Source organism: Lissotriton vulgaris, chromosome 10 (assembly GCF_964263255.1).
Source record: "Lissotriton vulgaris chromosome 10, aLisVul1.2, whole genome shotgun sequence".
NCBI classification, from domain to species: domain Eukaryota; kingdom Metazoa; phylum Chordata; class Amphibia; order Caudata; family Salamandridae; genus Lissotriton; species Lissotriton vulgaris.
This window is the reverse complement of record NC_141698.1, coordinates 949,744,450-949,759,422: the sequence shown is the minus strand read 5'-3', so window position 1 is coordinate 949,759,422 and position 14,973 is coordinate 949,744,450. Positions and strand designations below refer to the sequence as shown.

The 14,973-nt window shown below is 42.1% G+C and overlaps 1 protein-coding gene across 5 annotated transcripts in view; it reads right to left on the bottom strand.

Annotated features, from left to right (window-relative positions):
- Positions 1-14,973, bottom strand: part of CACNB2 (calcium voltage-gated channel auxiliary subunit beta 2) — a 1,003,604-nt gene that overhangs the window by 224,594 nt on the left and 764,037 nt on the right. For 3 of the 5 annotated variants that reach the window (XM_086941951.1, XM_086941954.1, XM_086941953.1), the window contains one exon: positions 1,371-1,490. In XM_086941951.1, coding sequence (XP_086798077.1) covers positions 1,371-1,490 — 120 coding nt within the window. Of the gene's footprint in view, positions 1-1,370; positions 1,491-2,523; positions 2,731-14,973 lie in introns of those variants that run through there. The other 2 variants (XM_086941952.1, XM_086941955.1) reach the window with 1 other exon arrangement.

The following is a 14,973-nucleotide window of genomic DNA, read 5'->3' as shown; positions in this document are numbered from 1 at the left end:
TACTAATAATGTATAAAAAGAATTGGACCAGCTAGAAAAATGGTCAAGAATTAACTTTAATACTTATTAAAACTCCATATCAATGGTGAAATTGGATTTTTGATAAATATTAAAGAATAGTAACTTTCAGAAAGTTACCTTATGCCTGCCTGAAGTTCCTGAAGGCTAATTGACATTGACTATCCATTTTCTCCTAGCCAGAGATTAGCTTTGAATAGTGGTGAAAAGGGTGTGAATTGGCTCCCAGGAGCAAACAATATGCTAACCTGAATGGGCAGAGATGACTATGGGCTTTTAACAGTCTTTGTCTCTATAAAAAAATCCTGTATGTCAACATATGTCAATGGGAAAAGTGGAAAAGGAGACCCAAGAAGGGTTCTGAAAATGTTCATAGTTTTCATTGCATTTACTTTAATTACAAATCCCATTTGTATCAGTGAACAGAAGAAATAAAACCAAAAAAGACCATGAAGACACCATCACAGATGAGTAAAGCTATATCATAAAATATGCTGAAAATTATCTTAATTGTATTGATGCTGCTCTGTTTCTTGTGCATTTTACTTTCCTTATAAGTCAAGCACTCCTTTCAAAACCGGCATTCAAAATTACGGGACCCTCCAGCCTCAACGCCTTTCTTAACCTTACTTTCTAAGCAGCTTTCTACGCTTCATCACATTCGTGATGTCATAAACAGGAGTCACTCCCTCAGCAAAATAGGCTGATGGAAAATGTGGTAATTATGAGAATAAAACAAAACCTGGATTAACAATTTGAAGAGTTGTGCACACTAAGGTAATCTTTCACCTGTAAGATGCATATAACAAACAGCAAGACAATAAATAATCAACCAATCAGTGATAGCTCAATAACCAATGAACTCAAATGTTACATACGGTCGACCTCAGCAATTTTTGCAACACTACAGACTCCTAATCGTGTCAGCAACAACAACGTCACTTTAACCAAAGCAGAAAACGAAAGAAGACAAGGATGCCACACACTAAAAGTACAGGTGAACAGATAAAATAGCCTGGTCCCTGTTCTGTATGTCAGAGATTGAACATCTAGATACTACTTGGAAAAATGTTTTCAGATATGAAAATATTCTATTCCAGAGCAGGTCCCTGAGGAACTGAGCCTTGACTAATTTTCAGTGTTTCCTCAATAGATACATTCACACACAATTAAAGTAAATGCGAATGTCAGTAATTACAATGAACACCGGGCTCGACTGCAGCCCCAGTGGGTCTAGGCTAAGCATCTTTATTCTGTTCCATCCATTTAATTCAATCATTCGAAAAAGACACACTGTAGTGGAAGACAAGGATGTGCATCAAAAACTAGCAGCAGGCCGAGGATTCATTTACCTTTGCTTTTTCCAGCTGTGTCTGGGCCTGTCTCTCTGCTTCTCTCCGCACTGCTTCCCTGTCTTCCTCCAGAGACACATCTGAATCGGACGGGCGACTAGTGTAGGAGTCCGCTGAACCCTACAAAGAAACAGCAGAAGGGATAAGTAAAATACAACTTCATCCGGTGCCAAACTCTTACTCAGCATCCCCCACTTTGCATCTTTAAGCTTTTTTTAATATAGAAAAGAACTATTCCCTTTGATCATCTGCACTCCCCCCTGCAGCCATTTTGGCCTCATCTACAGATCAAGGTACAGTCAGAAGAGGTATTCACATTTTGCAGAAGAACACACATTTAAGCTGAAAGGACTGCTCACAACCCTGCTTCTATCTTGATGGAGGGTCAGCTGAGGGTCGGAAAGGCTTTTTCTTTGTAATCCATGGTCAAACCGTCCATTAATTATTCACTTTTTGCAAAACATCCTTCCTGACATAAAACTAAAATAAACAGCAAAGTCAACAAGCTAATTATGGAACATTAATGACATATTACTGGGTTTGCATGGGGGGCCACCCACATGTGTAATTTGTGCTTTAGACGGTCTCTATTTTCATAAAGTGCAAGGGTGCTCTACCCATTTATCTTTCACGTGACAATGGGCATTTGTTCTCGTGAGCCTCACGTTTTTTTCTTAATAACAGACTGGGTAACAGCTGCACTGCACAGAGGAGAGCAAAGGCGATCTCGGGCATCACACCAGTAAGTATCAGACTACGAGGCATAACTGGGAGCTGGAACACAGCACCGGGGGAATGCAGCAAGGCCAGCTGCCCGCTGTATGCTAATGCTGCTCACCTGTACGAAGTTCAAAGACGCCGCCTCGTCACCACACACCGCCCCCACCCATAAATAAAACTCCTATTTCCACAGAATCATTCATAAAGCCGACACCCCCCATTCTGGTACAGACATGCTCAGGAAATACACAGACTGCGCGCGTGCGGTAACCTTGCCTCCCTACATTGACTGTATATAAATAAAGCTTTTATATAGATCGTCTACGCTTGCATTAAAAGGGGGAGATGCTATTGCATCCATTGCAAACAAGCCATTATCCTTCGTCATAGCAACCCCCCGCCGCCCAGCGAATGAAATAAAAAGGTGCTTTACGCAGATGTCGGACTGCTTCAGCCGTCCCCCCTTGGCTCTTTTAAGGATCCGGATCCAAGTGGCCTTCATTAGCCAGGCAGCTCAGTCAGTGTCCGCAGACGCAGCGCCGGGCGCAGGTCCTGCTCACACCACATGTGCACCGCGAGCCCGGCGGAAGAGCTCCCCCTGCGCTGGCCATGCTGCGCTGGCGGCTCTCTGCTGCTCTCCCCCTGCTGCCGCCCGCACGCGCCCGCCAGTCTCCCCTTCGCCGGTGCAGCTCGGGCAGGGGGGAGCGCGTGCAAGGCACGCGCGCAGCAGCCCGAGCATCACTTGGGTCCTAAACTCATCTCCGGCAACATCTGCATGCTGCTTCCATTCCAGCCCTGCCCCTTTCAGAGAGCGGGTGATGCTGGAGCGAGGGACATTTAAAAAAAAAATCCGGTGCAAACGGTCTTAATTGACGTTTGCGAGTGCAAAGGTCATTGCGACTCTCCAGGGATCAAGCTCAGTGGAAGGGGAGGATGTAGCATCACTACTGGGCATGCTCGGCGTCCAGTCTCTTACGTGCACGCCGACGTCACACTGTTGTCAGTCTATGTCAAGACACCATTTTGCATCTCAAGGGTAAACAGCCTGGAAATAGTCAGGTCCTGGCAATTATGCAACAGCTGGTAAACTAGCTAACTGGAATCACATCCCATATTGATATGTGTCTTTCAGTAAAGACCATATGTATGAACTCTTATTCAAAACACAGCAGCCACAGACAGCGTTCCGTGCTGAATTGCTTAAACTCAACGCAATTTTGTGAAAAAGAAATCTTGACATGTTTTCTGTGAAGCTTTAGACGCTAAGAGACAACATTTTTACAGCGAGCAGTGCATGCATTGATGTAATCAGCCGCAACCTACATTTTGTCTCGGAGTGACAGGTGAGCGATATGTCTGCAACTGTTTAGCAAGGACACCCAGGGAATGATGTGAATGCAGATGACAGCTTGCGAAGTCCGCGCGCGCGGCAGAAGCTTCAAAACAGAACAAGCGTAAACTGTGCAGGGCTGGTCCTGTAAACAGAGCCATTTATGTCAAGTGTTAGGGCGGAAAAGCGCCAGGGTAAAGGACTCCACGCCCCTACTAAGTTTTCATCGATAATTGTTAGGTCAGTGAGCTACATACATAGTTCTGTCCTAAGCAAATGTAGTTTTCGTTATTTTTTTAAATTTTTTATTTCCAAGTATTTTATTTATTTTTATACAAGAACACATTTTAATAAAACAAATTCTACTTATTTTTTAAATCCGTAAGGTAAAGAACCGCTCCTCAAGCTTTGAAGTAAGTTTACTGCTGGTCTATGATTGTCTTTCTGTGAGACTTATTAATAATAATAATAATATAAGTAGTATTTTTATGACTAATAATAATAAACTGCCAACCCCATAAACTGAAATGAAAAGTCACTTAAATAACACATCTCATTTTGACAACCACATTGAATGGTCCTATTTCGACCTCAGGGAGGCGAAACGCTGTGCCAACTGTACATAGAATAATGTATATTTCTAAGGCATACTTTCACACCAAGGAATATCTTGACTTTGATAGCAGGTGTTTAAGATTAACCAACTCAAGTGTAATATTATCAACCTCTGAAGGATGAATGACTGCGTGGACCTCATTGCAATTCAAGGCTATGACAATGAGGCAGAATCTAATCTAATATAATGTAATGTTGAACCCATGTCTCCATGTTGTTAGTGCTTTTATTGGTGAGATGATATGTAACTATTGTCTAACACAGGATTGTGAGTTTCTTAAGTATGTGTGTTTTGATTTTTCCCAAAGGCGGTGCTTTAATCTGGGAGGTGGGATGGTGTGCATGCTGAATATCAATCCATAACGTCAGCGGTATAGAACAGCGAGGAGAAAATATTGAAATTAAGTATCCAAAGGTAGGTCCATATTTTCTATACCAGAGTCCACATATATGTACCTACGTGTTACATACATCTTCAAAGTATGGAGATGTGTAGTTAGGAATAGTAAATTCATACTTTTCTATATGTGCTTACCTTTCAATATACTGCCCTCAACACTCTGTCCTCGATATTCTTGTACTACAATATTGTTGGTGTTGATCTTGGGTGGTAACACCAGGTGAGACTAACCTTTCTCCAAGCCTAGGTAGAGTTGCTTAGGCCTCTCGGCTACACAGTAAATTATGTGTGTGGAACTTTGTGTGTCGAGTGTGTTCCCGATATGAACAATCATATGATCTCTTGGAGGTCTTCGACATATAATTTTTTTAACTTTTGTTCCATCTGATCTAGAATCTAGGGAAATAGGGTGAGCTAGAAGGGTGCAGTGCTTGGTTACAGAGTTTGTGTGTGGCCTTTTGGGTCCAACAGCAGGGATTTTGAGGGAAGAGGTGCGTGTTGCTGTAAGTCAAAATGACATTCAGTTCGGGATCTTGCACCAATAGTGATCTGGTGGTGGGTGGGCCATTTGAAAGGTACGGATTGGTATATAGGTGATCAAAATCAAGGGTGTGGGTTTAGTAGGCAGAGTTATGAAGTAGGAAGGCCTTTTAAAGTTATTTTGGGTAAAAGGAAAGGAAGGGCAAGGCTGTTGAGACTATGGATGAGTTGATGGTAGTTATATGGAGCAGCTGTGTGTGCAGATGCTTGGTAACACTAGGATAACATTGGGAGCAACATGAGGCGAGGTGCTACGCATGGTGTGGACACTGAATAAGGAGGGCAGTCGATAAGATTGGCATGGGGAAGGTATTATATTCGGAGTGCGTCTTGACTATTTTGAGTGATGGCAGGGTGTAGTGAAGCACCCATTACCCCAGAATGAATGGTTATTCATGACACTTTTAACTTTGCTCTGTAACTCACAAGTCACAAGGTAGACGGAGAAGCTAATAAATACTACAGAAAAGAAGATACTGTAACACAGCCATGGGCTAGGAGGCCAAGGGTTGCCAACGATGTCAAACAAATGACTGAGGCAAAAAAAAATATGATAACAATGGGAAATAAAAAAAAAATGAGAGGAAATGAAGGGAATGTGAAGAAGGAAGAAATAAGAATGCGATGATACAAAGAAAGGAAGTAGGATACAAAAATGAACTAAAGAAGAATGTGCAGAAAGATTTAATGAAAACAGAAGGAAATAAAAAAGATGAATGGAAATGTCATGCTTCCCCCGACCGCTGGTAAACACTGACTGCCCAAATACTCGCTCAAGGGATTAGAAACTACAAATCCCATGATCCTTGGGGCGGCGCGCTGTAGTGACGCGTCGCGGAAAAGAGCATTTAGCGTGCATTCAGGCAGAACGCGCTGCCGATTATTTGTTCTTGTGGAGTTAGTACTTGTCTGGAGGATCGGTGATTTCCAAATCACGTTGGATTACTTGGCAGAGGCTTAGGAAGCGCCTACCTGGATTGACTGGATGGAACGGTCCCACGTGTGGGAACGCTCCCCTTTGGATATTTTGGCAGAGGCTTAGGAAGCGCCTGGCTACAGGTAGGAGTGGGGCTTGCATCAAGGGTATGAGAGTCAGGAGTCCAGTGGATTAATGGCTGGGGCTTAGGAAGCGCCTACTTCGTACGCCAACTGTTTTCAGGTCGTCTTATTTCTTGGTTCAAGGTGGTGCATACTGGGTTCAGGGTTCCAGTGTCCTGTTCATTCCCGGCACCCTATTGAAATTATTGCTTTGTGGATCTGTGAAAGTATTGAACGCTAGTAGTGACTACTTACCAGATTGATATTCCTGACTATTGCGGATCATTATTGTTGAGAAAGAACTGTACTATTGGATCTTCCTTTTTTCCTGAGCTGCTGATATTATTTGTCGGTTAGAACTTTCGTTTTCTAATACTTTGTGGAGGGAACCTAATGTGTTAGTGACTCTTCAGGTGACAGAGTTATGTACACCAATCAGACACTACTTCGTGCATGAAGTAATGCACAAGCTATTTCATACACTAACAATACTTAAGGAGTTTAGAGGTATAGAATTGGTGGTCTTTGGTTTCCAGAGGATCGTTGGGTATTCTTTATCCCTTCAGGGGTAGGTGTATTTTCTTGTTAAACCATACCAAGAAGAGATACTGTGTGGTGGGGGTATTTCGTTACTTAGAGGTTGTTATTTCTCATTACAGTAACCTTGGGGGATGAGGAGTTATCCATTTCCTTACCTCTTATATCTCAGCACTCCTGAATGATTATACAGGTGAGGAAAGAGTAACATAGTTAGTTGTGGTTCAATCTAGTAAGCCCAACACCACTTATTCCGTGCTTTGTATGTTTCAGATTTCCGGTTCCAGCAGCCCAGCAGTTCCCCTCTCCGGACCTTCTATTTTCCCCCGCTTGATCTCCTTAACAGTCTGTGTACTAATAGTGTCAGACTTGGGATGATCTAGAGGTGGGCCCCTTTATAGCATCGGTACAATCCTGGGGATACATCACAGCGGAACCGGACAGGAAAAATGGCATCACAAAGAAAGGAACAAAGAAATAGGAATCCTTGAAGGAGGCTAAGAAGGAAAGCAGGAAAATTGGATGAAATAATGTAACGGGCAAACAAAATATAGACAGAAGGAATGAGAGAGTAGAGTGACGAATTAAAAAGGATAGTAAACGGATAAATAGAAGAGAGAAATAGAAAGAAAAAAGAAAAAAACGAGAAGCAAAAATAAATAATAGTAATAAGGGGGAAGAAGGACAGGAGAAAGATACGAAAAAAGACAATATACTGAAAGAAGAAGGGGTAGAGAGAAGGAACAATGGAAAGAAAAGATATGAAGAAAGATGGGAAGAAAAAAATGGCATGAAAGAAGAATGGATAGAAGGAAAGAAAGATGGAAATAAGAAATATAAAGTGAATGAAGGAAAGAAAAGAAAAAATAATACAAATTAGGAAAGAATGATGAAAAGAATAAATGAAAAACATGACGGAAAGAAGGAACATTAGAAGGAAAGACTGAACAAAGAAAAAAGAAAGATCGAAGAAAGGAACAAATTAATGAAAGAAAACGGCGGAAAGCAAGACAAAAGTAGAAAAGACTGGGAAACGTTTTCAGCAAATACTCTGAAACTTTACTTGTAGGAAAACTTCCCACAAAACTTCAAAGAAACGGTCAGGATCACTCATTTTCTCACTCACTCACTGTCAGATGGCGGGTATTTTAAGTTTCTGGCTGCCCACATGGAGTGATGTGTAAATCCAGGTTGGAAATGAGATATCTTGGCATACTCGGTGATCTCAAGCATGGATGGTTTATTGCTTTCACAGCGTGCTGTTGGCAGGGGTTGCTCTAGGGGGGGACAGAAGAGAGCTGAATATGCCTTTAATAAAGAAAGGGATGAGTAGAAGCGGATAGGTAGATATTCCATGGGGAGGCGACATGACTGGAAAACAAATCAGGGCAGGAGTGGTGCCAGGAGAAAGTGTATGGACGCCTGGTTTTCAGTGTAGGGCAGTTATGTCAAGAAGTTGCTTCGGGATGAGGCTGTGTCAGCAGTACAGGCTAGACTGGGGTACCATTTTGGGTGAGGGGCAAGGGTTGAAAGGGTAAAACTATGTCAGTGAGTTGATTATGAATGATACAACAATCCAATCTCACAGACTCCACTGGGTGTGGTGAATGGCGAGGGAGAGGGTGCCTAATGGGTTTTGAGAATGGAGGATGCGTAAGCAGTGCAAAAGGAGGTGTGAAGATTTGTGAAAGAATTGTGAATATTTCATATATTTGCACTTTTTATTCTAAAAGTAATGTAGTTCTATAGAGTACACCAGTGCGATCTAATATGTAGAACTTTTGTAAGTTCACATTTGTACATTGTTATCTACAACAATTATGCTGGTGCCGTCAGAGTGACGTCATTGTATGGTGAAACAATGCAGCATTTTCTGTAACCATTTTAATGATTTTTTTTTCACCCAGTCGATTTAACTCTGTAGTTGACAACTTTGTGACTAAGAATCAAAGGCTCCCAATCTTTATGTATGACAGTGAGCAATAGCATTGACCATCATATACTAGTATAAGAAAAATTACACACTTCCGGAACGAACACTGAAGCAGAGGGTCTCCGACATTTGAGTGGGTACACCATGCCTTAATTGGCCCTGTATAGCGACACGGCTAGACCTGAAGTCTTTCCTTTATCCTCTGAAGCTAGGAGTTTGACAATACACAAAGGGATCGCAAAATATTACTTGGCTTTCTAATAAAAACAAGTGGGACATATGCGCCATTTCCTTGGAACTACATGAAGTGTCCTATCCAGTTCTCGAAGTCATTGTAACATTGATATACAACATTAAGCCCTGAAGAAGCCCGTGTTTGGGTGAAACGCGTAGGCTGTGGATTTTGGCTGTGGATTTTATGACACAATAAAAGCATTTGAAAATCACGTCACCGTTTGGAAAACCCTTACTCCTGTCATCTGTATTGACTCATATGTATGGCATTTAAAGTCACAAATTAGTATAGATACGCTTTGCCTCTCCACTATTGTGTTGAATAAGTTTATATGTTAAGACCATTTCTGGTGGCTGGTCTTAGGAGGTGGGCAAGAGTGGAAATTACAGTGCGCAATTGTTAACTGTTCAGTTAGTGCAGCAACAGTGCCTGCCACCCCTTCTGTGTTGTGAACTAGTATAAGAAAAACACTGACTGTGCCAATAGGTTTGTCTGGCTTTGGTCTCAAGCCTTTTGCTTTGCCAATGCTTGTTTAGGTCTTGCTAAGCCAGCGCGCATGCGCTGCTAGCGAGACATTTAGTAAGGGAGTCTTCAAAGTGCTACCGCTGGCATCGCTGGCATAGAGCTACAGTGCACAAGGCGTACACACGCCTAAAGCAGCCATATGGCTTTACGTCGCTCTCCCTCAGATGCTCCTCTCCGCCCCCTTGCCTTTTTGCCCAGTCCTCTTGTCACCTCCGCATGCACTCACCCATCCTTTCTCCCCTTTTGGCCGCTTTGATGTTCTCAATGAGCCGCGCAGCCAATGCTTGTTGTACTGCGGATTCAACAAATCATGCGTCTTTCCACGCAGGACGGTTTTAACCAATGATCCTCGAAAATGTGACGTGTCTGTTCGGGGCTTGGGGCCTGAGCCATTTTTTTCTTACGAGGACTGTTGTATTTTTATTGGTGTCCCTTGACTGTTATTTTTTTTTGTTTTGGAAAAATGCATACAAAAGAAAAATCAATTCCAAGTCTAGGTCTAAAGTTTCTTTAAAATTGCTTAAGCTTTGTCCCAGGCATTTTAAGTGGGCCATCTGTCTAAACATCTCGCGTTTTTTTTCTTCTGATCATTTCCTCAGCTTATTCATGAGCCATGGGAGGCCCCATTTGTAGTCTCTGTGTAGCTGGGTTCAGTCAACACCACTGAATACATCTATGTCTTTTGAGAAAAAAAACTTCCCTGTCGAGCATTGCTTGCTGGTGGTTTTGAATGTCTGCTTATGTTTTTGTCAGAGAAAATTGTTGTTCTGATTCTAACATTTCTTGTTGTTTAACCCTTTCGCTGCTGATGACGAGCTCAGCTCGTCATCACCCACGGGTGTCGTGTGCTGATGACGAGCTGAGCTCGTCATGAATAATGGCATCAATGATTTTCCAGCACAGGGCAAAAATCCCCGCAGCAGCCATGTGGATATCAAAGTGTCCGCACCAGCGCAACGTTTCGCGACAGTATGGGTTTTTATTGACGCAGTGGTTTCCAAATTGTAGTTCTGTCAACGTGGAGTTTTAGTTGTTTGTGCAAATGCGTGACAGGATCATGAAATGTCTTACTGCATTCGGATTGGCTGCAGAAGACCAGTTTATTTACTTGATACCTGTTGTTGACATGTGCCGTTTCCTCCACATATTATATTTTCTTATTGGCGGCAACAACCTGCGGTTGTAGCAGCAAGTAAGGAAAAATATAATTAATAATAATTTGTTGAATAATTGACATTTGACTGGATTGTGGCTTTTTTTCTACTGGAAAGCCGTGAGGCTACACCAGGGGCTAGCTAGGTGATGGCGAACACCGGCTAACTATACAGATTTGTTTCCAGTGGCGCTCATTCACAAATGAGCCACTCGTGGGAGTAAATAAGCACAGAGGCATGCCAAGACCGGCCAGAGATAGGATGTCATAGTGAGTCATCTTTCTAGAACGAAATGTAATTGGCCCAACAGTATATGGCCATTATGTCTGAGTGTATTTTTCAAACATGTCTTTGCTATCTGTGTGTTTCGCAGCAACGACTTTGAGTGTCTGCTTGTTTACTGATATCGACGCGTGTGCAATGAATCCGAGGCGTAGCCAGTAACGGTGGCAGTGCAGTAACGCTATAGCAGCTTACACCCAAAGTCCATCTTCATGTATTACTTCTCTTCCTGCAGTTTACCACCCACCCGTAACCAGGAACCTCCTTTTACTTTCAACGCTAATGAGGCGGTTTGCCTTCGGTTATGTTTTTCATATAGTGCTTCAGTAAAATTTCTGCGAAACATAATTAAAAGCTAGAAATCCAGTGTCATTGATTTGTCTGACTCCCTCGGCCAGATAGCCTCAATCTTAAAATTCGTATAACTTTGTACTGTAGCCAGTTGTACCTCGTGTAAATTAGTGTCTTTATAATAAATTTGTGAATTGATCATTTGAGAGTTGCGCACGGTTCTAGCTTTGAGTAGCAAGGACAAATGGCCGGAGTGCAAGTGAATTACCAGTTCTGTAGATGCATTTTGGCTGTCTTGCCCACCACTTTGTTCCGATTATATGTAACTTTTAAATGATTCTGGGACTTACTTTGTGGAGCTTTATGTTTGTCATACACTGACTGTCCCTGAAATACTCAAAATTTGTAGTAAACATCACTGTGGAAGAGATCGAAGTGCATTGGTTTATATTGCAGTGTTAAAATATTACACCTGCCCTCCAATGATGCAAGACGTAAAAGTGAAGAACTCTTCTGTTTTCATCTCTCTGATTTTGTAAATCAAGGCATTTTCAAGAGACGGCTGACTATATAACCATTTTATCCTAACATTCTGTGTATCATAGAAAGAGTGGTCCACAATAACTTTAAAGCAGCAATTTGCTTCCTTCTGATGGTAGCTTAATTTCTGGCACCGCACTCGGAATCTCTAAGCTCGCCTAAGCACTTCTGTTTTCTTTCTTGTTTCTCAAGCCTCTTCCTTGAATCTCTTAGATCCTTGACACCCTTCTTGACAAGGCCAACTGCAGCCCTGACATCTTTCCGCCCAGTTAGTTCATCTTTCAGTATGTGATATCCGCTGCTGCAGCTGAAATAGCTGAACGAGGTACACGTTAGCATTTGAACAAAGGAGGGACTGGAGAAGGACAATGTTTAACGGGGTCCAGTGTACAAGTCCACCAACTAGTAACACAAAGAGGGTACAAAACTTTGTACCCTCTTTGTGTTACGAGGTACACGTTAGCCAGCTTTTCACAATTTCAGCAGGGGACTTTCTTTGAACATCTTCTGTCAACGTTTAACGAAAGCCCACTCTCTCTTCCAGGGCGACATGATGCGCTGATGCGCTGCGCTCCTACCTGCCTCCTCGGCTCTCCCTTCAATTGGCATTACAGCTCTTGACATCCTTGCAAGACCTTTGTAGATCTGGAAGACAGAATCAGTGCTTGTTGTAGAAATCTAAAACTAGGTTAGACCCTGTTGTCGTTTTTTAACTGGTCAATGTTTCGAATCATAAATTGTAATGCGTATGTAAAATTCTCACAGAAATCCAAATGTTAATTTCAAAGTAATGATATATTCGAGAACAAGACTGATTTTGACTTGACCAGGCCTGAATGCTCCACAGTCTGTTTGTGAAAAAAAGACAGCAGTTCAAATCTACATTAAAGATAAACTTTAGAAAACTGAACTACTGTGCAAGGGGAGTAAGAATGTATTCAACTGTACACAACCACACACACACACCCACACACACAACCACGAACACAACACACACAACCACACACAAAACCAAACACACACAACCACATACACAACAACACACAACCACACACACACACAACCACAACCCCACAGACACAACCACACAGACACAACCACACATACAACCACACCATCAGTGCACACTTTCACCAGGGACAGACACCATCAGTCGTCAGTGCACGCTTTCACCGGGCACAAACACCACCAGCCGTCAGTGCACAATTTCTACAGGCACACACAACCACCAGCCATCAGTGCACACATCAATTGTTAACACATCCACAATTAACTATTGTAGCAATCGCAGTACGGCACACTTTACTTTCAAACATATTCATCTAAAGCGCAGCATGCAACCATTGCTACAAAAATAAATACACATTTTTTTGGCCTACAATTTATAGACTTTTGTTGCAATTGGTGTTGCAATATTTAGCAATGCCCATAGCTCAAACTTAATTAATGCGAGACCTATTGCTTTGCAAATTCTTGTTTTTTCATGGTTTCTGTAAAACGTCATCACAAAAACAATATAAAAATGCATGTGCATGCATAGTCAGCCATCTGAAAATGTTTTTTAATAAAGTTATATAAAAAACATTCGTAGATGACTAACAATGCATGCTGATGCGCTCATTTACAAGCATGGGTGGGTGGCCTTTTTGAATGGTTTTGATTAAAGTAAAAAAAATTACTTTTTTGTAACATTTATATATTGTAAGTTTAAAGTTTATTGTAAGAGAATTAGAAAGCCATCGAGGAACATACGTTAGAAAAGATACAGACAGATACCACAGAAATCAGTAGGATGCCGCTCCAGAGTTCACTTTAAGAGCAAGGATAACAAGGTATAACTGCATAGAATAGCGAATACGTGGGTCTGGGCATCTCATGATGTGTGAATGCTGAGTCCACCTTGCAGAGAGCATCTTCACCCCAACATTCACGCACTCTGGGGGAGCCAAAGAGGCACTTCTGGAGTAATTGGGTGGGGGCACGAGAGTGTTGGAATAAGTGAAGCGGTTAAAGGGAAGGGTGGGAGAATACACATGTCAGCAGGGGTGTTAACATCACCAAGGAGTGGACCAATCTCCTTTCGGTCTAAGGTGCCCCACAGCCCTTCTCTCAGAATGGTACAACTATTATCTATCTCCCCATTAGGCAGGTTGGTTCAGTCGACTGATGTTTCAGCACTTGCCATGAAAGGGTCCCATGTGTTTTCAAAGGTGTCTGACTGATGATTTAGTTTATAAGTGATTTTCTTGTACTCTGCTATGTGATACAGTTCATGGAGCCATTCATAGAAGTGTAGGGAGGGTGGACTGCTGCCATTGTCAGAGTATACTTTGGCCAGAAGTAGGAAGCCAAATAGCGATCGCAAACGCCGAAACTCGCAGAATTTCAGCCATTGCGATCGCAATTTGGCTTTGAGCGATGTAGGTAAGATTAAACCTTCTCGCAAAATAAGGAAGAGAAAAAATTGCGATTCCCTATTTTGTGATTGCATTTAAGGAATCGCAAATTGCGATTCCTTAAATGCAATGTAAGTAGCACAAAAAAAGTGCACTTTAGCCTTAAGGAATCGCTAATTACCACCAACTTCAAGTTGGTGGTAATTAGCGATTTCCCTTTAAAAAACACGTTTTTGTTTTTTTAAAAGTGCCATGTGGCACACATTTAAGCCAATAGGGCATGTATGTGCGCCACAGGTGCACACATGCACATTTCAGGGGTGCAACAGGGTGTCCTTTTGGAACTCTTGCACCCTTGAAATTGCACCCGCAATTTATGAGTGCCTCTTGGTTACTCGCAAATTGCGGGCGCAAATCCTATTCATTCCTGTTATGTTATGTTATTTGCACTTATAGAGCACGCGATTACCCTTGGGTGTCCTGGTGCTAAGCACTGGTCTTCGTGGGAATCCAAAAGAAGGCTACTGTGAAAAAAGCCATGTTTTCAGGCTCTTCCGGAACATAAGAAGATTTGGGGCATTTTTGAGGAAAAAGGGGAGCTCGTTCCAGGCTCTCGTGGCACAGTGAGTAAAACTCCTGTCTCCCCATTCCTATGGGCCTCTTGGCCCTTAGGAACGAATGGGATGGTATTCCTTGATTGCGAATCTCAATTTGCGATTCACAATTAAGGAATATTAACGACTCGCAAATATTTTTGCGATCCCTACCTACATTCAATTTAGTGAGTCCTTAATAGCGATTCGGTAAAAATCGCTATTAAGTACTCAGTAAATTGAATCTACCTACATCTGGCCCCAAGTCTGTAAATAAATAATTACATTGAAAAAGTATGAACTTGTGCTACCTATGCAGGTGAATGCGCAGTCCTCATAGGTATAGATGACCATTTTGGAATGTATTTAATAATTAAAATGCATTATTCTATTCTAATGTTTTTATAAAATACGTGGCTACCCAGTCCGGGCCTTCCAACGCTAATAGTAGAAACACCAGCCGGAATACCTTAA